The sequence below is a fragment of the Bufo gargarizans genome, chromosome 5 (genome assembly GCF_014858855.1).
Source record: "Bufo gargarizans isolate SCDJY-AF-19 chromosome 5, ASM1485885v1, whole genome shotgun sequence".
NCBI lineage: Eukaryota > Metazoa > Chordata > Amphibia > Anura > Bufonidae > Bufo > Bufo gargarizans.
This window is the reverse complement of record NC_058084.1, coordinates 432,034,515-432,058,847: the sequence shown is the minus strand read 5'-3', so window position 1 is coordinate 432,058,847 and position 24,333 is coordinate 432,034,515. Positions and strand designations below refer to the sequence as shown.

Below are 24,333 nucleotides of genomic sequence, written 5' to 3'. Positions count from 1 at the left end.
CTCCATTCAAGTGAACAAAGCTTAACCCCACCCGGCCATTGATACTAGTTGTGACGTCACTGGGCCTGCGGTAAACATCGAAAAGGAAGCAGCGCTACTGCCAGCGTCGCTGCCTTCTCAAACAGCTGATTGGCAGGGGTCCCAGGTGTCGGACCCGCGGATCAGATGCTGATCATCTATTCAGAGGATAGATCATCAGTTTAAAAAAACTGCAGAACCCCTTTAAGGACATACCGGAGACCGCACACCACACCAAGGTGGCACGGGACCTAACGCTAACTCCAAATTTTTATGTGCCTTGATTTCCATCTATAGGCAACATTTAGGTGCACCTGTGAGGCCTGCATTAGATTAGTCAGCCATGGGTGGGACTCAGAGGCTCCTCCCTCCTCATATTGTATGTGTCGTTTCACACTGGAGGCAACTGGGAGCTAGTTTGCTGTGAGTCAGACCTTACGCTCCCGTAATTCGCCCACTGGCCCCTGGTACTGCCCATACGGCACAGGTAGGTTAGTGTTAGGTCCCGTGCCACTTGAGATACCTTGACGTGGTGCGCGGGCTCCGATATGTACTTAATATAAGAATATATTGACTAAAGTCTCATTTTAACATCAGTGTGAGGGTTTAGTCAGATTTGGTTGATTGCATCCACCACAGTAGTGCACCTATTCTTTGTAAATGTTTTTTTCATAGAGTCATTTGCCATCTGGTGTAGGATGTCCTTGTAGGCACTTATAGGTCCGCTGCGGGCATCCCCCATTGCATGCATTTTTTGCTAGGGATCACCATTAGCAACGGACCACATGTGCAGGATTTGCTCCCCTGGGTATAGATGCACAGCTGCATATGGCGTTGAGCATTTCCTGCCTCTTAAGACTACGTTATTTTGTCTTACCTGTATCTAAAATGCCTTTTTTCCCCTCAAAACCATGCCTCTTCTTACTGTTTGCTTAGTGGAAATTCCAATGCAATCTTGGGTCATAGTTTCAAAAGGGTACAATGCAAGATACATGGCCCTTTTTTCTAGGGATCTATGCAAGTGGCAGTAGTCTGACCCCACTAATCCGACACTGATGGCATAAGTGCGTAAAGGAGAGGCATAGAATTTCTTGCTATATTTTCTTCATCAGTTTCTCAAGGATTCAAATACCTCTGCTTGCAGTCAATCAGTTCGAGCCCTCACTATCTACTCTCCTGGGCTCAAACTGTGTTCTGATCCTGCGAGGGTCACCCAGTTTCACAGCTCGTTAGAAGACACGGCTCTGATATCTGTCCTGTAACAAGCAGTAACTTTCAAATCAGGGCTTTGTCCTGAAAACCAATATAGCTAATCCCCACAGGTCAATGTCCAGTGTTCGTCGAGAAACCTTCCAACGTCAGCAGATCCTGGTGAAATCAGTAGGTTCAGTCAACATTTATCTGAGTATGGCAGTGTGATGAAATGTCTAATGTCAGATTTTGCTTCTGCCGTAGATGGCTATAAGACAGGATTCCAGGATGCTGGAAATATTGGATGACGTGGTTGTCAAAGTGATGAGCCACCATTTAAAAAGTGGCAGCAAAACTGTGACATGGAAGCCAACCATATCACCCTAGAGAAGGGATCAGCAACCCTCGGCACTCCAGCTGTTGTGAAACTACAACTCCAGAACTCCTGGCATGCTTCCTTTACTTGTATGGGAGTTCGAGGACAGATAAGCAAGTGTGCATGTTGGGAGTTGTAGTTTCCCAACTGCTGGAGTGCTGGAGGTTGCTGATCCCTGCCCTAGAATTTCGGGTGATATATGGATACCCTGGTCCCAGCTAAGAAAATGCAATCTAGACATGGATCTAGTAAATAAAGCAGACCGGTGGTTAGTTTTATGTGATGGGAGGGTAAGTCCTCATACACACAACTGTATCCGTTTTGCAGTCCACGGATCGGCAAAATACGGATGCGGAAGGAACATTATATAAAGATTTCTGATTGTTGTCAGTAAATAGAGAGATTTGTTTTACTTTAAAGGGGTTCTGCATAGATCATCAGCATCTGATCGGCAGGGGTCTGACAACTGGGACCCCCGCCGATCAGCTGTTTGAGAAGGCAGCGGCGCTTCAGCAGCGCCGCGGCCTTCTCACTGTTTACCGCAGGGCCAGTGACGTCACGACTTGTATCAACTGGCCTGGGCGGGGCTAACCTCCATTCAAGGGAACGGAGCTTAGCCACGCCCCGGCCAGTGATACTAGTCGTGCCGTCACTGGGCCTGCGGTAAACAGTGAGAAGGCCGCGGAGCTGCTGGAGCACCGGTGCCTTCTTAAACAGCTGATCGGTGGGGGTCCCGGGTGTCGGACCCCCGCCAATCAGATGCTGATGATCTATCCAGAGGATAGATCATCATTTTAAACAAAGTGCAGAACCCCTTTAAAGAGGTTATAGAGGAGGAACCTCTACCTGTCTAATAGTTGAGGATCCCGTTTATGGGACCCCCCCCACCTATCAGGAGTTTGGGGATCCTGTAACCCCAATTTAGTTGTACACACCAGCCAGGAGCTGCAGTGCAGATGGGTAGAAGAAAGACCAGGTTGGCAGCAGTTCTCTCCATTGTAGTCTTTGGCTCATAACTTGCCGTCTTCCATTCGTAGCCTATACTTCTCACCTGTATGATTTCATCTTGAAGCTGGGTGATTTCTTACACAATGCTGCCTGCTAGGATTCACTCTAAGAAAGTCTGTGCCGCGCGGACCATCACAGACCATCCCAAATGGTAATAATACTAGGCTTAAAGGGGTTTTCCAGGATTACTATTGTGTTTAACAGATATACTTCTGTAGTTGCTTACCACATGTACATCTTCACCAAGCTTTTTTTTCCCCAATTTGGATTCCCCTGACCAGTTTTCACCATGTAATCCAATCCCTCTGGTTTGTATACATCCTGTATGTAGCACTTCCTGTTGCTGTGTCCAACCAAACCCATGATGCACTTCTCCTTCCTCTGCTGCAGCTCCAGCACCGCCCCTAACAACATCCAGCTAGTTTATAGCTCCTCCCACCCAGCTAGTTACATAGACACTCCCCTATCACTGACACACTCATGGACATAACATTACAGGAAATAAGATGTATTGATATGGTCATGGGACCACAGCCTAAAATAGGAGATGGGAACAATAAAGGCAAAATAAATACATTATAGCTAACTTCATAAATGATAATTTTAAAGGATGTTGATGGGAACCGGAAAACCCCTTTAAAACAATCTTCTGTAGATTTTTCTGGCTTTAAACATCTTTGAATCCATGCTTGAAGTGCTACAAATATTTTTTTGCTTTAATATGCAAGAATATGCAAAGCATTATGGGTAGTGTCACATATAAAAAAAAAAAAGTATTAAAACAGGAAAAATCAAAAAAAAAAAAAGGTGTAGACATGGAAACCAAATACAAGCTCAGAGGACATGGTTTCAAATATAAATATATATGGTAGTCATCCAATATCTGGTTCAGGCCTCATGCATACAACCGTGTCCAAATTGCACTTTCAGGTCCTTCACCTAATGTATAAATGTCTATTCTTGCCCGCAATACGGACATGTTCTATATATATTTTTTTTTTGCGGGGCCTTGAAACGGACATACGTCGTATGCTGTCCGCATCTTTTGCGGCCCTATTGAAATGAATTGGTCTGCATCCAATCCCCCAAAAATGCACATCAGATGCTGACAAAAAATACGGTCGTGTGCATGAGGCCTTACAAAAACGGTACGGTTAGCGACACAATTTTTACAAAGGTTATGGACCAACATACATGGACAAACAGCGGTAACCTTATCATACGTAGGTTTGTTCCTGAGGTGCACCGTGAGTATCAACACTTGATGCCGTTTTAAGAAAGAACATTAAAAATTGCTAAAAAGAAACAAATACATTACATTGTATGCTGTCACAATCTAGGTTACAGCATGTAAGGGTACTTTCACACTAGCATTTTTCTTTTCCGGCATAGAGTTCCGTACTAGCGGCTCAATACCGGAAAAGAACTGATCCGTTTTATCCTAATGCATTCTGAATGGAGGGCAATCCGTTCAGGATGCATCAGTTCAGTCTTTTTGACTGTTCAGGACGGAGATAATACTGCAGCATGCTGCGGTTTTATCTCCGGCCCAAAAAACTGAACACTTGCCTGAATGCCGGATTCGGCATTGTTTTCCATAGGAATATATTAGTGGCGGATTCGGCATTAAAAATACCGCAATGCCGGACCCGTCCTTTCAGGATCAGTTTGTCCGTATGACAGACGGATCCGTTCTTGCAATGCATTTGTGAGACGGATGCGCATCCGGATCAGTCTTCAAATGCTGTCCGTTTGCATGCAGATTGCCGGATCCGGCAGGTAGTTCCGTCAACGGAACTGCCTGCCGGATCACTCTGCCGCAAGTGTGAAAGTAGCCTAAAATGTGTGAAAAAAAGCTATCCGCCTATAGAAGAACACAGTATATACAGAGAGGCTTTACTCATCTTTTCGGTGATTTTCCTATTTACTATAAAAGATATACAATAGGCCAAGTTGTGACAAACTAGAGCTATATTTAAGGAATGTTGGAGTTTCTGCAGGAACTATTCCTATACAGATTTCTATAAGCTTCCAGCTCCTTCAGCAGCTGCTGGTTATGCATCTCCAGGAAGGCATTGTGGCTCTCCAGGCATCTAATGTACTCTTTCCTCCTGAGTCGACATGCCTTCGCTGCTTCCCTGCAAGCGGTGAAAGGCAAAAATATCAAAAAATAAAATGATGCATGCAATTAATTATATAAAATACACTATCTTACAAAGAATTAAAATAATTCATATTGTGATTTACACTCCTGATTCGTCGGAAACCTAAATGAACGGGACTTCCTCCCAGACTCATCGCAGTCCACCTTGGAGTCTGAAATGCAACCGTTAAGGCCAACGACTCTAACCAAGTCCAAAGTCCCAAAAAAGTTACTCCGCTTTATGACAATATAGATCTTTGAGGGCCTTCAGTTCCTCAATCAGAGTCTTGTTCTGGTTCTCAAGTACCGCCACGCGATTTTCCAGACATTTCACATATTCTTTCTTCTTTTTACGACATTCCCGCGCCGCTTCCCTAGGACCGACATAAAATGTGTAAATATGGCAGCAGCAGCCACGGTGAGAAACGCGAGGAGCGGCCTCCACCTTCACACTGCAATGGAGCCTGCGGGATTCCACGGAAACGCAGCGAAGCCTCAAGGAGACACAAGCCATGAGAGAGCAAAGCATGATGGGAGCACAACACCGCAGAGCGCGGAGTCCGTGGATAAAAGCAGATAGAAGTCAGGGCCGGGATGATGCAATGGACACATTTCAGCAACAAGATTGCAACAGGAGTAAGACAAACTGCATGCAAAGCTAAGGCACGAGAAAGGAAGTCGAATCTAAGGAGAGGAGATTAAAAACAAAAACGCCCAAGACACCTGCAAACAGCATACAATGTAGTAACAAAAGATATGAATGAAGCCAGGTCGTTGGAAAAGCAAGTCACCTGAGTCATGGCCATTTAAAAAATCTAACAGGGCGGTGACCTATGGGTGGCGCTAGCGAGACAGCTTCAATTCTTCTGGAGGAAAGCCGCTTCGAATACGTTTTCCCAGGGAGCGCTGCTAAAGATTTTCAACTAGCTGGATCTCCGCAAGGAGAAGCGGTTAGAAGCATGGCTATAGCACTAGCATCTAGCGAGATCACGAAAGGAGTAATGTAGATAGAGTGGTCCCAGCGGCCATGCCCCTACTGATCAAATATTTCTGCCATATTGATAGGAAAGAAAACCGCGCTTACCACCGTCCTCTGTAAGCTTTTCCGTGACGCAACACAGAGGCACCAAGTGCTTTGCTCAGGGCCCCCTCTATAAGCAGAATAGAGCCCCTCCGATGGACGCGAGCCATTCATTTATTACATAGATGACCATTCATTCAAATGGCCACAAAATTCTACAATGATCAGACGGCAGGAACGGCTATGGTTAAAATCAGTTGTTTGCCAGGGGGTCTCTGAAGCCAGACCTCAGATAAAAGGGGTTGACTTGCCGGGAAGATAAAGCCTGACTGATTTTAAAAGATAATTCTAAAATACATGCAATACTTTATAGGGGTTCACTGGGTTTACTTGACCATAGAATTAATAGAGTAACTGTCCTTTAAAGGGAGACTATCAGCAGTTTTGACCATGCTAATCTGCTGACTGAACCAAGCAGGGGCTGCAGAGCAGGACAAACATACCTTTTGTCTTTTATCAGGGGCAGTGTGAAGATGAACATTTATTCTACCAGGTTCTACTCCTGTTAGTGGCCAGGAGGCAGAGCTTCACCGTGAAGTGCCCTTTGCGCTGAGCTGCTTCACATGCCCTCCTCTTTGCTCTGAGTGACAGCTGTAGTGCTCTCTTAGGGCTCATGCACACGAACGTATTTTCTTTCCACTCCCGTTTCTTTTTTGCGGACCGTATGCGGAACCATTTACTTCAAAGTGTCCGCAAAAACAACAGAAGGTACTCTGTGTGCATTCCATTTTCATTCCGCAAAAAAGTAGTGCATGTCCCATTATTGTCTGCAAATCACGGTCCGAGGCCCAATTCAAGTCAATGGGTCTGCAAAAAATACGGAAAGCACACGGAACACATCCGTATGTCACCCATATTTTGCGGATCCATACTGTAGAAATGCTATGCCCAACCCATATTGTTAATGTGTTTGGTGATTAATATGTTACTGTTTCCGTTCCTGCAAAAAACGGATTGCATACGGAAACCATACAAATATTTTTTGTGTTTTGTGGAATAACGGACCGGAAGAGGACTTAAATAGGAGAAAAAGAAACCTCAGATACGGAACAACGGATCCGTGAAAAACGGACCGCAAAAACGGTCGTGTGCATGAGCCCTCAGTTGGATGCTACAGCTGTCACTGCTCAATAGACAGAGCATTTCCCAGTGAAGATCTGCCTCCTGGGCACTTACAGGAGCAGAACCTGTCAGAATAAAAGTTCATATTCACACTACTCCTGATAATAAAACCTCAAAAGGAGGTATGATTGTAATGCTCTCCTCGGCAGATTAGCATGGTCAAAACTGCTGACAGACTCTTTAAATTTTGTTATTTAAATACTTATAACTGCCCTGATGTATATGTTTATGGTCACATCCCGCTATTTATAAAGGAAGCGCACACTATCCTGCATGTGCAGAAATATGTCACAGTATCTGTATGCTACCCAGGTGTAGTGTTATGTAGAACAGGAGCCAAAAGAGGTCATGAAGAGTGTGAAGAGAGAACTGAACTAAAAATGCAGGGAACAGATGGGATATGTAGTTTGTGAAGAACTAGCTGCAATCACCCATCCTCTTATGAAATCAGATGGGCAGTCCCCCCCCCCCCCACCCCCCCCCTTCAAACCTGTAGAGTGAAGCATACTGCTATCCGCTGGAAACTTCAGTTTACCATGTTTCAGATCCCTGCTTGTTAACTTCCAGAATGGACGGGGGTCATACATGCCCCATCCACTCTGGAAGTCCCCGTCCACAGCAGTACACGGGGCCCCCATCCACTCTGGAAGTCCCCGTCCACAGCAGTACACGGGGCCCCCATCCACTCTGGAAGTCCCCGTCCACAGCAGTACACGGGGCCCCCATCCACTCTGGAAGTCCCCGTCCACAGCGGTACACGGGGCCCCCATCCACTCTGGGAGTCCCCGTCCACAGCGGTACACGGGGCCCCCATCCACTCTGGGAGTCCCCGTCCACAGCGGTACACGGGGCCCCCATCCACTCTGAAAGTCATTGGCTGCAGCGGGACACGTGACCCCTGTCCACTCTAGAAGTCTACAGTGGTACATGTGACCCCCGTCCACTCTGGAAGCCCCTGTCTACAGCGGGACATGTGACCCCCGTCCACTCTGGAAGTTGATAAGCATAGAACTGGAGGGTGGTGGAACCAAAGGAGGTGGAAGAGAGCAGCAGGGAGCAGGTAAGTATGCTTCCCACCACAGGTCTGGCAGGGAGAGGGGGGGCTGCCGAAATAGTTTTCAAAGCAACCCCTTTAAGCACCGGCAACCAAACCATGCAAAGCAACACGCAATGGAAGTGCAGAAGAACAAGGTACCAATCCTGGCATGCACTGGAAGTTCATACAGCTCTGCATACGCCAAAGTTTTACCTAACTGGAAAGCGCTGTAGCTCCTGAAGCCTGCACTGGCCATGCTGACTACGTGACCCCCAGGCAGTGCTCCAGGGTGGCTCACAGTGGCACTTTTCATGTTGCCATGCCCAGCACTGGTAATGTTGGGGGTATGCAGAGCTCCATGACATGCATCTTGGGCTTCTCATGTAGTCTTGGTCTTTCCGCACATTTACCGTCTGGGCCTAATTACCTGTTTTTCATCAGTCGCAGCTCCCGCTTCCGCGTTACTTCTTCTGTAATCTGCTGGGGGACGTGCAAGCTTGTGGACGACGCTGCCACGACTATTCCCTGAGACAATAGTGATCCCGGCGTGTGGATCTGGTGCGCGGGCATCTCTCCTGTGGCAGCTGCAATGGAAAAATAAAGACGTTCCCGTTAACAGGCGTTGGGTCATTTGTGATGTGGAGCGCTCCCTCCTCCCATATCCATGTAGACCCGGTTGGATCTTTACCATATTACATTAGAAAAGGGAGGCTAGTCTCCAGCAGCCAGCCACTACACAGCTATGTTATACAACCCCGCCCCCACACTGATGACGTCACTACCGCAGGCTCACTCATCTGAATCAGCAGTAGATATGTGACATCATCCCTCCAGAAAACAAAAAAGAATCGAAAGGTTTAAAGGGGGATAATAGTTTAACTGTTTTCTAATATCAATTCCTCAGTTTTCAAGATCTCTGCTTGCTGTCACCCAATAGGAACCTTCATGGTTTACTCCCAAAGGATGAATTACTTTCCTGGGGACATGAAGGACACGTTGCGGAGGCGGTACAGTGATCAGAGCTGCGTCCATCACGTGCCCAGGACAGAACGATGAACGGAAACTGAGGCAGCAAGCAGAGCTCTTACAAACCATAAGGAATAACTTGGGCTCTGTTCACATCTAGGAGGTCTGCGCAGATTCTGTTCAGAAATCTGGACAAAGTAGCGCAGGATCATGAGCCCTTTTGTCTGATCAAATCCCTGGCCCTGACGTATCCCGCTACAGTCCATGGGATCTGTTGGGGGCCATTCACTTCCGGCCTAGGAAAGATCAGCGCTGCAGGTTTTCTAGAATGGAACAGAAAAACTGGTACAGGTGTGAACGTGGCCTCATCTGCTAAAACAGTAATAACCGGGTGCACTGTCCACTACTCAGGCCCCACGCACAGGACCGCATTTTCCATCTCCAAAGAAGATGGACGCATCTGTGTGTCCGTTTCGCAAATTATAGAACATGTCTTATTCTTGTCCATATTGAGGACAAGAATAGTCATTTTTAGTTATGGCAGTGAAAAAAATATGGATTGCGCTCAGGACTGATTTATTCTGCGGATCTGTGCTTTTCACACTGACACATAAGTCTGCATGGGGCCTAGAGAAACGCAATGCAAATTACATATAGCAAGAGTTGGTCAATTTTTGTTTTAGTCCCCATTTCCGCAACAGGAAATGCAGCCATATTGGTTGTGACTTTAGAATTATTACCAAAATCTCAAATCTGGCATTTCTCCATCTTCTTCTAACAGGGATCGTTCTAACATTAGTTGCTTTTGCTGTAAAAAATCCCCCTGTGTCCCTGACACCCTCTACTGAATTGATATATACATTTCCAGGAGGAAAAATGGAGGGACTACACAACTCAGAATTCGAAAAAACAGATGTTTCAGCATTGTTGCGTTATGGGTGATTTGGGGCCTCAGTCGTAGATTCTGTCAAAAACCGTGACTAGAAAAGTCCTGCACACAGGGTTATATTCTCCACTAATAAAGCGGACTCCACTGGAAACTGAACGCACCCCATTACAGTCATTATATACACACACTACTGTACATATATACCATATACACACACACTACTGTACATATATACCATATACACACACACACACTACTGTACATATATACCATATACACACACACACACACACACTTGAAAAAATTCAGGGACGCACACCTTGTGAAACAGCAGTTGGGTGCCAGCGGTATTGCACTTTACCAAAGTGATGATCCAAGAAATGAATAAATACACTGCAGCACTGTTTTTCACCTACTGGATGTGCTGCGGTGTATTTATTCATATATATATATATATATATATATATATATATATATATATATATATACCGTATACACACTAGGTAAAATAAAAACTTCTGGGCAGCACCACCAGACCAAAGTACGACCGGAGTGCCAGCGGTTGGGGCGGTGGTCCTACCACCCATGCATCAATAAGAATAAGAACACCGCGGCACTTCCATTAAAGTGACATGTGCTTTATTCACCAAAGATGCGACTAGTGTTGAGCGAATTTGTGTTCTAAGTTTGGCATCTAAAGTTCCGCTATTACGGACCATAACGGAATTTAGAATCCATAATGCGATTCTTTGATAACCCGAACTTTAGATGCCAAACTTAGAACACAAATTCGCTCAACACTAGTCGCATCTTTGGTGAATAAAGCACATGTCACTTTAATGCAGGGTTTCTCAACTCCAGTCCTCGGGACCCACCTACCAGTCTGGATTTGAGAATATCCCACAGAATGAATACCTGTGGTAAGTCCTGATGCATTGACACTAATTAGATCACCTGCTCAATACTAAGGAAATCCTGAAAACATGACTGGTAGGTAGGTCCCGAGGACCGGAGTTGAGGAACACTGCTTTAATGGAAGTGCCGCAGTGTTCTTAAAGGGAACCTGTCACCGGGATTTTGTGTATAGAGCTGAGGATATGGGTTGATAGATGGCCGCTAGCACATCCGCAATATCCAATCCCCATAGCTCTGTGTGCTTTAGTTGTGTCCAAAAAAACGATTTGATACATATGCAAATTAACCTGAGATGAGTCCTACACACTAGATATATACATTAGGTACATATATACCGTATACACACACTAGATATATACATTATGCCCATATATATCGTACACACACTAGATATACACATTAGGTACATACCGCACACACACACTAGATATATACTTTAGGTACATATATACCGTATACACACACACACACACTAGACATATACAGTATACACACACACACACACACACACACACTAGACATATACATTATACACATATATACCGTACACACACACTAGACATATACATTATACACATATATACCGTATACACACACACACTAGACATATACACATATATACAGTATACATACACACTAGACATATACATTATACACATATATACCGTATACACACACACACTAGATATACACATTAGGTACATATATACTGTATACACACCACTAGACATATACATTATACACATATATACAGTATACACAGACTAGATATATACATTAGGTACACATACCGTATACACACACTTGATATATACATTAGGTACATATATACTGTATATACACACACTACGTATATACATTAGGTACATATATACCGTACACACACTAGATATATACATTAGGTTCATATATATATATATATATATACCGTACACACACTAGATATACACATTAGGTACATATATACCGTACACACACACTAGATATACACATTAGGTACATATATACCGTACACACACACTAGATATACACATTAGGTACATATATACCGTACACACACACACACTAGATATACACATTAGGTACATATATACTGTATACACACAAACACTAGATATACACATTAGGTACATATATATACCGTATATACACATTAGGTACATATATACTGTATACACACACACACTAGATATACACATTAAGTACATATATATACCGTATATACACACACCAGATGAATATATAAGATTATAATACATATATACAGTATATACCCAATGACACTCAATATCGCAGCCGGGAAGTTTCTCTCGCTCCGGCCTCTGTACAGACTGAGCGGTCACCTTCCGGCAGCCAGGATTCAGTGCCCGGCACTCACCCCACATGTTGCCCGGTGCTGTGCGGTCTGGCAGCGGTTAGGTGTAGAGAGAAGGCTCGGTGTGCCTGGCGGGGAGCAGCATGATGATGACGATGATGATGACGGCGATGATGAAGCTGCCCGCGCTGACGTCAATGTACATCTTGTTTAGAGTGTAACATTTCCATTTCTCCGGCTGTAACCAGATTCCAGGAAATCTCATGACGTCAGTGTCTACGTCAGAGGAGGCGGAGCCGAGGCAGCTGACACCCCGGGCCACCACCCCTCTCCGCCAACCCAGCAGACCCTCACACATCGTGCGGTGCCCCGGCACCTGAGAAACTGCAGGACATGGTGGGAGTCGTAGTACCCAGGCACCATGGTCTACAGCACTGCAGGCAGAGAACAGGGCTCCTGGAAGTAGATACATGACAGACCCCTCTTACCGTAGCCGTCTCTGGTGACTGCTCTGTCCCCACTCCTAGGGCTGACGCCACTTATTAATATGTGCGGCTGCTGACATCATCGTGACGTCACTGTCTCGCACACTCCTGCAGGCTGACTGAGGTAACCCTTACCACTATGTGCTACCAGGAGGGTACATGAAGTGTCACCCAGTCCACAGGGAGTATACAGCCATATATGACGTCCAGGGGCGTAGCTAAAAGCTCATGGGCCCTGGTGCAAGAGTTCATCTTGGGCCCCCGTCCATCAGTGCTTGTTGGCAAGGGGCAGGGGAGCAGATATCCTTCCTGCTGCCTGAGGCAAACATTGAAAGGGCACCCCCTCATGACAAATTCTTAACCTAACCCCTTCCCTCCAGCCAGAGGTGTAAATTGACTAGTATGCACTTTCTATAATGCCAGTGTCTTATGCAGCACAAAGGTCTTTGGGCCCCCTCAAGCTCCTGGGCCCGGTAGCGACTGCTACCTCTGCACCCCCTATAGCTACGCCCCTGATGACGTCACCAGGTGCTCAGGTTCAGCTCCTGCCTCTTTTTATGTAAAAGTCCACGGCCACTGATGGTAAGACTGGCACCATTATTTTCAGCAGGAATCATCTGTGCCCTTTTAGTTACCAATGTGTCCGCCACTAACGCAGAAAAACACCAGAATGTCCCCTGGAATTAAAGCGGCAAAAAAAAAAAAAAAGTGGCACCATGTTGTAGGGGGGTCCAAACTGGCAGGGCCAACAATACCATGTTGCCGTACAAAATACCGCCCCAACAGAGAAAAACACAGAGGGGTAGCACGAAATACCTCTCCAGAAAGGTGCCCCTCTGGTGGCCAGCGCATGCTGCCATGTTACGTCCTCCTACTCCAGCTGCCATGTTACGTCCTCCTACTCCAGCTGCCATGTTACGTCCTCCTACTCCAGCTGCCATGTTACATCCTCCTACTCCAGCTGCCATGTTACGTCCTCCTACTCCAGCTGCCATGTTACGTCCTCCTACTCCAGCTGCCATGTTACATCCTCCTACTCCAGCTGCCATGTTGCGTCCTCCTGCTCCAGCTGCCATGTTACGTCCTCCTACTCCAGCTGCCATGTTACGTCCTCCTACTCCAGCTGCCATGTTACGTCCTCCTACTCCAGCTGCCATGTTACGTCCTCCTACTCCAGCTGCCATGTTACGTCCTCCTACTCCAGCTGCCATGTTACGTCCTCCTACTCCAGCTGCCATGTTACGTCCTCCTACTCCAGCTGCCATGTTACGTCCTCCTACTCCAGCTGCCATGTTACGTCCTCCTACTCCAGCTGCCATGTTACGTCCTCCTACTCCAGCTGCCATGCTACGTCCTCCTACTCCAGCTGCCATGCTACGTCCTCCTACTCCAGCTGCCATGTTACGTCCTCCTACTCCAGCTGCCATGTTACGTCCTCCTACTCCAGCTGCCATGTTACGTCCTCCTACTCCAGCTGCCATGTTACGTCCTCCTACTCCAGCTGCCATGTTACGTCCTCCTACTCCAGCTGCCATGTTACGTCCTCCTACTCCAGCTGCCATGTTACGTCCTCCTACTCCAGCTGCCATGTTACGTCCTCCTACTCCAGCTGCCATGTTACGTCCTTCTACTCCAGCTGCCATGTTACGTCCTCCTACTCCAGCTGCCATGTTATGTCCTCCTACTCCAGCTGCCATGTTATATCCTCCTTTTCCAGCTGCTGCCATGTTCCTTCCTCTTACTCCAGCTGCTGCCATGTTCCTTCCTCCTACTCCAGCTGCCATGTTCCTTCCTCCTACTCCAGCTGCCATGTTACATCCTCCTGCTCCAGCTGCCATGTTACGTCCTCCTGCTCCAGCTGCCATGTTACGTCCTCCTACTCCAGCTGCCATGTTATGTCCTCCTACTCCAGCTGCCATGTTATATCCTCCTTCTCCAGCTGCTGCCATGTTCCTTCCTCTTACTCCAGCTGCTGCCATGTTCCTTCCTCCTACTCCAGCTGCCATGTTCCTTCCTCCTACTCCAGCTGCCATGTTACATCCTCCTACTCCAGCTGCTGCCATGTTACATCCTCCTACTCCAGCTGCTATGTTATGTCTTCCTACTCCAGCTGCTGCCATGTTATGTCCTACTCCAGCTGCCATGTTACATCCTCCTACTCCAGCTGCCATGTTGCATTCTCCTACTCCAGCTGCTGCCATGTTATGTCCTCCTACTCCAGCTGCCGCCATGTTATGTCCTCCTACTCCAGCTGCCAAGTTCCGTCCTCCTACTCCAGCTGCCATGTTACGTCCTCCTACTCCAGCTCCCATGTTACATCCTCCTACTCCAGCTGCCATGTTACGTCCTCCTACTCCAGCTGCCATGTTACATCCTCCTACTCCAGCTGCCATGTTACGTCCTCCTACTCCAGCTGCCATGTTACGTCCTCCTACTCCAGCTGCCATGTTACGTCCTCCTACTCCAGCTGCCATGTTACATCCTCCTACTCCAGCTGCCATGTTACGTCCTCCTACTCCAGCTGCCATGTTACGTCCTCCTACTACAGCTGCCATGTTACGTCCTCCTACTACAGCTGCCATGTTACGTCCTTCTACTCCAGCTGCCATGTTATGTCCTCCTGCTCCAGCTGCCATGTTACATCCTCCTGCTCCAGCTGCCATGTTACATCCTCCTACTCCAGCTGCCATGTTACGTCCTTCTACTCCAGCTGCCATGTTACGTCCTCCTACTCCAGCTGCCATGTTACGTCCTCCTACTCCAGCTGCCATGTTACATCCTCCTACTCCAGCTGCCATGTTACGTCCTCCTACTCCAGCTGCCATGTTACGTCCTCCTACTCCAGCTGCCATGTTATATCCTCCTACTCCAGCTGCCATGTTACGTCCTCCTACTACAGCTGCCATGTTACGTCCTCCTACTACAGCTGCCATGTTATGTCCTTCTACTCCAGCTGCCATGTTATATCCTCCTGCTCCAGCTGCCATGTTACATCCTCCTGCTCCAGCTGCCATGTTACGTCCTCCTACTCCAGCTGCCATGTTACGTCCTCCTACTCCAGCTGCCTTGTTATGTCCTCCTACTCCAGCTGCCATGTTATATCCTCCTACTCCAGCTGCTGCCATGTTCCTTCCTCCTACTCCAGCTGCCATGTTACGTCCTCCTACTCCAGCTGCCATGTTCCTTCCTCCTACTCCAGCTGCCATGTTACATCCTCCTACTCCAGCTGCTGCCATGTTACATCCTCCTACTCCAGCTGCTATGTTATGTCTTCCTACTCCAGCTGCTGCCATGTTATGTCCTCCTACTCCAGCTGCCATGTTACATCCTCCTACTCCAGCTGCCATGTTGCATTCTCCTACTCCAGCTGCTGCCATGTTACGTCCTCCTACTCCAGCTGCTGCCATGTTACATCCTCCTAATCCAGCTGCTGCTATGTTACGTCCTCCAATCTAGCTGCTGCCATGTTACGTCCTCCTACTCCAGCTGCTGCCATGTTACGTCCTCCTACTCCAGCTGCTGCCATGTTACGTCCTCCTACTCCAGCTGCTGCCATGTTACGTCTTTCTACTCCAGCTGCTGCCATGTTACGTCCTCCTACTCCAGCTTCTGCCATGTTGCGTCCTCCTACTCCAGCTGCCATGTTGCGTCCTCCTACTCCAGCTGCCATGTTGCGTCCTCCTACTCCAGCTGCCATGTTGCGTCCTCCTACTCCAGCTGCCATGTTGCGTCCTCCTACTCCAGCTGCTGCCATGTTGCGTCCTCCTACTCCAGCTGCCATGTTTCGTCCTCCTACTCCAGCTGCCATGTTGCGTCCTCCTACTCCAGCTGCCATGTTGCGTCCTCCTACTCCAGCTGCCATGTTGCGTCCTCCTACTCCAGCTGCCATGTTGCGTCCTCCTACTCCAGCTGCCATGTTCCGTCCTCCTACTCCAGCTGCCATTTTGCGTCCTCCTACTCCAGCTGCCATGTTGCGTCCTCCTACTCCAGCTGCCATGTTGCGTCCTCCTACTCCAGCTGCCATGTTGCGTCCTCCTACTCCAGCTGCCTCAGGATTGTAATGCTGTTGAATTCGGCAACGGCTAAGAACAGGTGTTTGATGCCCCCAGCATTAAAGAGGACCTTTCATAGGTTCAGACATTATAAACTAAGCATCAGGATATGTAGGGCATAGTGCAGGGATCTTGCTGCACTTACAAAACAGGATTACCTTCCGTTTCTTTTGCGGACCCATTGAAATGGTTCCGTATATGGTCCCCAAAAGTAACGGAACGGACACGGAAAGAAAATACGTTTGTGTGCATGAGCCCTTACTCCGTGTGCATTCTGTTTCCAAATGTCCATTCCGCAAAAACTAGAACATGTCCTATTATTGTCCGCATTACATATGGAATGCACACAGACGTCATCTGTATTTTATGCAGATCTGTTTTTTGCGGACCGCAAAATACATACGGTCGTGTGAACAAGCCCTAACTTCTGTTTTTTTTTGTAGACCCATTGAAATGAATGGTTTTATATACGGTCCGCAAAAAAAACTGAACGGACACGGAAAGAAAATATGGTCGTGTACATGAGCCCTAAACTTTAGGCCTCGTCCACATTTTCTTTTTTCACTGACGTGTGCTACCTGCATTTTCCGCGGACACCACACGTACCCATCGATTTAACCCCTTAGGGGCTTAGGGCGTACCGGTACGCCCTGTTTCCCGAGTCCTTAAGGACCCAGGGCGTACTGGTACATCCTAACCTTTAAAACGCAATTGCGGCGGGGGTTAATGGGAACAGGATATCCGCTGAAATCATTCAGCGGGCATCCTGTCATTCAACGTGACCCCCCTCCCCCCCCCCCCCCCCCCGTGTCGGCAATCGCCGCAAGCCGCAGGTCAATTCAGACCTGTGGTTTGCGGCCTTTACCTGGTGTGGCAGCGGCGGTGCCATCGGGTCCCCATGCGGCTGTGAGGGGGACCCAATGGCATGGAAGGCAGCGCGATGCCTTCCGGTGACGAGCCTGTGAGATCCAGCCCCCTGGATCTCACAGGCCGGAAGCTGTACGAGTAATACACACAGTATTACTCATACAGCCAATGCATTCCAATACAGAAGTATTGGAATGCATTGTAAAGGGGATTAGACCCCCAAAAGTTCAAGTCCCAAAGTGGGACACAAAATAAAGTGAAAAAAAGTTGAAAAAAATAAAGTTTTCCCCCAAAAAATAAAAAAAAGTTGAAAGTAAAAATAAACAAAAACGTCATTTTCCCCAAATAAATTTAAAAAAATAGGGCGGGGGGAGTATACATATTAGGTATCGCAGTGTCCGTATCGACCGGCTCTATAAACATATCACATGACCTAACCGCTCAGATGAACACCGTAAAAAATAAAAACTGTGCTAAATAAACAATTTTTTTATCACCTTACATCACAAAAAGTACAACAGCAAGCGATCAAAAAGGCGTTTGCCCACCAAAATAGTACCAATCTAACCGTCACCTCATCCCGCAAAAAATGAGCCCCTACCTGAGACAATCGCCCAAAAAAAAAAAAAAATATGGCTCAGAATATGGAGACACTAAAACATCATTTTTTTTTGTTTTAAAAAAGCTGTTATTGTGTAAAGCTTACGAAAATAAAAAAAAGTATACATATTAGGTATCGCTGCATCCGTATCGACCGGCTCTAGAAAAATATCACATGACCTAACCCCTGAGATGAACACCGTAAAAAATAAAAACTGTGCTAAATAAACAATTTTTGTCACCTTACATCACAAAAAGTGTAATAGCAAGCGATCAAAAAGTTATATGCACCCCTAAATAGTGCCAATAAAACCGTCATCTCATCCTGCAAAAAATGAGACCCTACCTAAGATAATCGCCTAAAAACTGAAAAAATTATGTCTCTCAGATTATGGAAACACTAAAACATGATTTTTTTTGCTTCAAAAATAAAATCATTATGTAAAACCTACATAAATAAAAAGAAAGTATACATATTAGGTATCGAAGCGTCCGTAATAACTTGCTCTATAAAAATATCACATGACCTAACCCCTCAGGTGAATACCGTCAAAAAATAAAAATGGTGTAAAAAAAGCAATTTTTTGTCACCTTACATCACAAAAAGTGTAATAGCAAAAAGTCACACGCACCCCAAAATAGTGCCAATAAAACCGTCATCTCATCCCGCAAAAAAACATACCCTACCCAAGGTAATTGCCCAAAAACAAAAAAAAATAATAATGGCTCTCAGACTATGGAAACACTAAAACATTATTTTTGCTTCAAAAATTTAATTATTGTGTGAAACTTACATAAATAAAAAAATATATACATATTAGGTATTGCCGCATCCGTGACAACCTGGTCTATAAAAATATCACATGATCTAACCTGTCAGACGAATGTTGTAAATAACAAAATATAAAAACGGTGCCAAAACAACTATTTCTTGTTACCTTGCCTCACAAAAAGTGTAATATAGAGCAACCAAAAATCATATGTACCCTAAACTAGTCCCAACAATACTGCCACCCTATCTCGTAGTTTCTAAAATGGGGTCACTTTTTTGGAGTTTCTACTCTAGGGGTGCATCAGGGGGTCTTCAAATGGGACATGGTGTAAAAAAAAACAGTCCAGCAAAACCTGCCTTTCAAAAACCGTATGGCATTCCTTTCCTTCTGCGCCCTGCCGTGTGCCCGTACAGCAGTTTACGACCACATATGGGGTGTTTCTGTAAACTACAGAATCAGGGCCATAAATATTGAGTTTAGTAACTGGGGCTACTATGTCAGCCCCAGTTACAGGAGAAATCAACAGTGAAAAAAAAATGAAAAAGTGAAGCAAATGTCCCCCAGAGGTCTTGTATGACCTTATGGGGGACGAAAAGTGTAAAAAAAATAAATAAATAAATAAAGGGTTGAAAAAATAAAATAAAGTATTACATGTAAAAAAAAAAAGGTCCCCAAGTAAGGAATAAAAAAAAAATAATTTAAAAATAGAAAAAATAAAATAAAATAGACATATTTGGTATTGCCACGTCCGTAAAAACCAGCTCTATAAAAATATCACATGACCTAACCCCTCGGGTGAACACCGTAAAAAAAAAAAAAAAAAACAGTGTCAAAACAAGCAATTTTTGTCACCTTGCATCACAAAAGGTGCAACACCAAGTGATCAAAAAAGCGTATGTCCCACAAAATGGTACCAATAAAACCGTCACCTCATCCCGCAAAAAATGAGCCCCTACATAAGAAAATCTCTCAAAAAATAAAAAAAACTATAGCTCTTAGAACACGGAGACACTAAAACGTCATTTTTTTGTTTCAAAAATGCTATTATTGTGTAAAACTTTAATAAATGAGAAAAAGCATACATATTAGGTATCGCCACGTCCGTAACAATCTGCTCTATAAAAATGTCACTTGACTGAACCCCTCAGGTGAACGCTGTAAAAATAAATAAATAGAAACTGTGCTAAAACAACCAATTTTTTGGTCACCTTGCCCCATAAAGTGTTATAATGAATGATCAAAAAATCATATGTACCCAAAAATAGTACTAATAAAACTGGCACCTTATCCCCTAGTTTCCAAAATGGGGTCACTTCTTGGGAGTTTCTACTGTAAGGGTGCATCAGGGGGCTTCAAATGGGACATGGCATCTAAAAACCATGTGGAGTTCCTTTTCTTCTGCGCCCTGCCGTGTGCCCATACAGCAGTTTATGACCACATGTGGGGTGTTTCTGTAAACCGCAGAATCTGGGTAATAAATATTGAGTTTTGTTTGGCTGTTAACCATCGATGTGTTAAAGAAAAAATTGGATTAAAATGGAAAATCTGCCAAAAAAGTGAAATTTTAAAATTTGATCTCCATTTTCCTTTAATTCTTGTGGAACGCCTAAAGGGTTAACAAAGTTTGTAAAATCGGTTTTAAAAACCTTGGGGGGTGTAGTTTCTACAATGGGGTCATTTATGGGGGTATCCACTATGTAGGCCCCACAAAGTGACTTCAGACCTGAACTGGTCCTTATAAAGTGGGTTTTGGCAATTTTCTTAAAAATTTGAAGAATTTCTTCTAAACTTCTAAGCTTTGTAACGTCCTAAAAAAATTAAATGGCAATTCCAAAATGATGCCAACATAAAGTAGACATATGGAGAATGTTAAGTAATAAATATTTTATGAGGTATCACTTTCTGTTTTAAAAGCAGAGAAATTTCGAAAATTGCGAATTTTTCAAATTTCTGGGTAAATTTGGGATTTTTTTATAAATAAAGGTGAAATATTTTGACTCAAATTTATGACTATCATGAAGTACAATGTGTCACGAGAAAACAATCTCTGAATGACTTGGATAAATAAAGGCGTTCCAAAGTTATTACCACATAAAGTGAGATATGTCAGTTTTGCAAAATTAGGCCTGGTCAGGAAGGGGGCAAATGGCCCAGATGGGAAGTGGTTAACATGAAGTAGACATATGGGGAATGTAAAGTAATAACTATTTTTGGAGGTATTACTATGTATTATAGAAGTAGAGAAATTGAAACTTGGAAATTTGCAATTTTTTTAAATTTTTTAGGGTAAATTTGGTATTTTTTTATAAATAAAAATGATTTTATTTTTACTTCATTTTACCAGTGTCATGAAGTACAATATGTGACGAAAAAAACATCTCAGAATGGCGTGGATTAGTCAAAGCGTTTTAAAGTTATCAGCACTTAAAGTGACACTGGTCAGATTTGCAAAAAATAGCCACGTCCAGAAGGTGAAATAGGGCCGAGTCCTTAAGGGGTTAAATGTGTGTTCACATTTCAGTATTTTTCTTACTGACTGTGGGTCTGTAAAAAAATCACGGAGACATGCACTACTTTCATCCGTGATGCGGACAAAGCACGCCCATAGAAGTCTATGGGTCGGTGAAAATCACGGACACACCACGGATGGCATCTGTGTTGTGTCCAGTGTTGTGTCTGTTTTTCACTTGAAGACTGATAGGAGATTCTTTGGAAAATAATTTTCACCTGAGCAACGTCAGTGGATTATGGATGACACACGGATGGTAAAGACAGACACACGGATCCCTCATGGACATCTTCACGGATGAAACACGTACACGTTTTTTCACGGACACGTCACTGACACGGAAATGTGGATGAAGCCTTATTGATATGGTTAAAATTGCCCCTATATGTGGTTAAAAATGGGCGTGCTCCCTCAGTTAGGAACAGGGTAATGAGAGTATTTAGTATACATTGTAGAAATAGTGCAGTCAAAGGTTAGAGGGGTATTTACTCGTGTAAGGGCTCTTTCACACTTGCGTTGTCCAGATCCGGCGTGTACTCCACTTGCCGGAATTACACGCCGGATCCGGAAAAACGCAAGTGAACTGAAAGCATTTGAAGACGGATCAGTCTTCAAAATGCGTTCAGTGTTACTATGGCAGCCAGGACGCTATTAAAGTCCTGGTTGCCATAGTAGGAGCGGAGGAGCAGTATACTTACAGTCCGTGCGGCTCCCGGGGCGCTCCAGAATGACGTCAGAGCGCCCCATGCGCATGGATGACGTGCCATGTGATCACGTCATCCATGCGCGTGGGGCGCCCTGACGTCACTCTGAAGCGCCCCGGGAGCCGCACGGACGGTAAGTATGCTGCTCCCCCGCTCCCCACTACACTTTACCATGGCAAACAGGACTTTAGCGTCCCGGCAGCCATGGTAACCATTCAGAAAAAGCGAAACGTCGGATCCGGCAATGCGCAGAAACAACGTTTAGCTTAACCCCTTAAGGACACAGCCTTTTTACACCTTAGGACCAGGCCATTTTTTACAAATCTGACCAGAGTCACTTTAAGTGCTGATAACTTTAAAACGCTTTGACTTATCCAGGCCGTTCTGAGATTGTTTTTTCATCAGATATTGTACTTCATGACACAAGTAAAATGAAGTCAAAAATTTTTTGCTTCTCTACTTCTGTAATACATAGTAATACCCCTAAAAATTGTGATGACGTTACATTCCCCATATGTCTACTTCATGTTTGAATTATTTTGGGAATTATATTAAATTTTTTGGGGATGTTACAAGGCTTAGAAGTTTAGAAGCAAATCTTGAAATTTTTCAGAAATTTACAAAAACACAATTTTTAGGGACCACTACAGCTCTGAAGTCACTTTGCGAGGCTTACATAATAGAAACCACCCAAAAATGACCCCATTCTATAAACTACACCCCTCAAGGTATTCAAAACTGATTTTACAAACTTCGTTAACCCTTTAGGTGTTGCACAAGAGTTATTGGCAAATGGGGATGAAATTTGAGAATTTCATTTTTTTGCCTAATTTTCCATTTTAACCCATTTTTTCCACTAACAAAGCAAGGGTTAACAGCCAAACAAGACTGTATCTTTATTGCCCTGACTCTGCCGCTTACAGAAACACCCCATATGTGGCCTGTAAACTACTGTACGGCCACACAGCGGGGCGTAGAGTGAAAGGTGCGCCGTATGGTTTTTGGAAGGCAGGTTTTGCTGGACTGGTTTTTTGACACCATGTCCCATTTGAAGCCCCCTGATGCAACCCTAGAGTAGAAACTCCATAAAAGTGACCCCATCTAAGAAACTACACCCCTCAAGGTATTCAAAACTGATTTTACAAAGTTTGTTAACCCTTTAGGTGTTGCACAAGATTTAATGGAAAATAGAGATACAATTTCAAAATTTCCCTTTTTTTGCGGGAAAATGCGCGATTTTTCCACGCGAGTGCAAAACATTGTAATGCGTTTTGCACTCGCGTGAGAAAAATCGCGCATGTTTGGTACCCAAACCCGAACTTCTTCACAGAAGTTCGGGCTTGGGATTGATGTTCTGAAGATTGTATTATTTTCCCTTATAACATGGTTATAAGGGAAAATAATAGCATTCTGAATACAGAATGCAGAGTATAATAGGGCTGAAGGGGTTAAAAAAATAAAAAGTTAACTCACCTTCTCCTCTTGATCGAGTAGTTCCCGGTCTCTTTACTTCTTGAATGAGCTGTGGGCTAAATGACCTGTGGTGATGTCAGATCACATGCTCCAATCACATGGTCCATCGCCGTGGGGATGGAGCATGTGATCTGACGTCATCAAAGGTCCTTTACCTGTATTTAATGCTCACCACAGGTCCTGCTGAACAAAGGAGACACAAGGAGATGCCGGGCTTCGCGATCAAGTGGACTAAGGTGAGTTAAATTATTTTTTATTTATTTTTTAACCCCTCCAGCGCTGTTTTACTATGCATTCTGTATTCAGAATGCTATTATTTTCCCTTATAACCATGTTATAAGGGAAAATAATAATGATCGGGTCTCCATCCCGATCGTTTCCTAGCAACCGTGCGTGAAAATCGCACCGCATCCGCACTTGCTTGCGGATGCTATGCGATTTTAACGTACCCCATTCACTTCTATGGGGCCTGCGTCGCGTGAAAATCGCACAATATAGAGCATGCTGCGATTTTCACTCAACGCACAAGTGATGCGTGAAAATCACTGCTCATGTGCACAGCCCCATAGAAATGAATGGGTCAGGATTCAGTGCGGGTGCAATGCGTTCACCGCACGCATCGCACCCGCATGGAAAACTCGCCCGTGTGAAAGGGGCCTAAAAGTGACCCCATCTAAGAAACGACACCCCTCAAGGTATTCAAAACTGATTTTACAAACTTTGTTAACCCTTTAGGTGTTGCACAAGATTTAATGGAAAATAGAGATACAATTTCAAAATTTCACTTTTTGGGCAGATTTTCCATTTTAA

The 24,333-nt window shown here is 44.9% G+C and overlaps 1 protein-coding gene and 1 long non-coding RNA gene across 2 annotated transcripts; one reads left to right on the top strand and one right to left on the bottom strand.

The window, feature by feature from the left end:
• Nucleotides 1–4,339: 4,339 nt before the first annotated feature.
• On the top strand, nucleotides 4,340–4,949 carry LOC122939064. Its single transcript, XR_006390085.1, has 2 exons — nucleotides 4,340–4,372; nucleotides 4,418–4,949. It is a non-coding gene; the product is annotated as an uncharacterized LOC122939064 (long non-coding RNA).
• CREM (cAMP responsive element modulator) lies at nucleotides 4,547–12,322 on the bottom strand. Its single transcript, XM_044295010.1, has 3 exons — nucleotides 12,124–12,322; nucleotides 8,403–8,559; nucleotides 4,547–5,110 (listed from the first exon to the last, which is right to left on the bottom strand). The coding sequence occupies exons 1-3, from the start codon at nucleotides 12,128–12,130 to the stop codon at nucleotides 4,966–4,968; spliced, it is 309 nt and encodes a 102-aa protein (XP_044150945.1). The 5' UTR covers nucleotides 12,131–12,322; the 3' UTR covers nucleotides 4,547–4,965.
• Nucleotides 12,323–24,333: the final 12,011 nt, after the last annotated feature.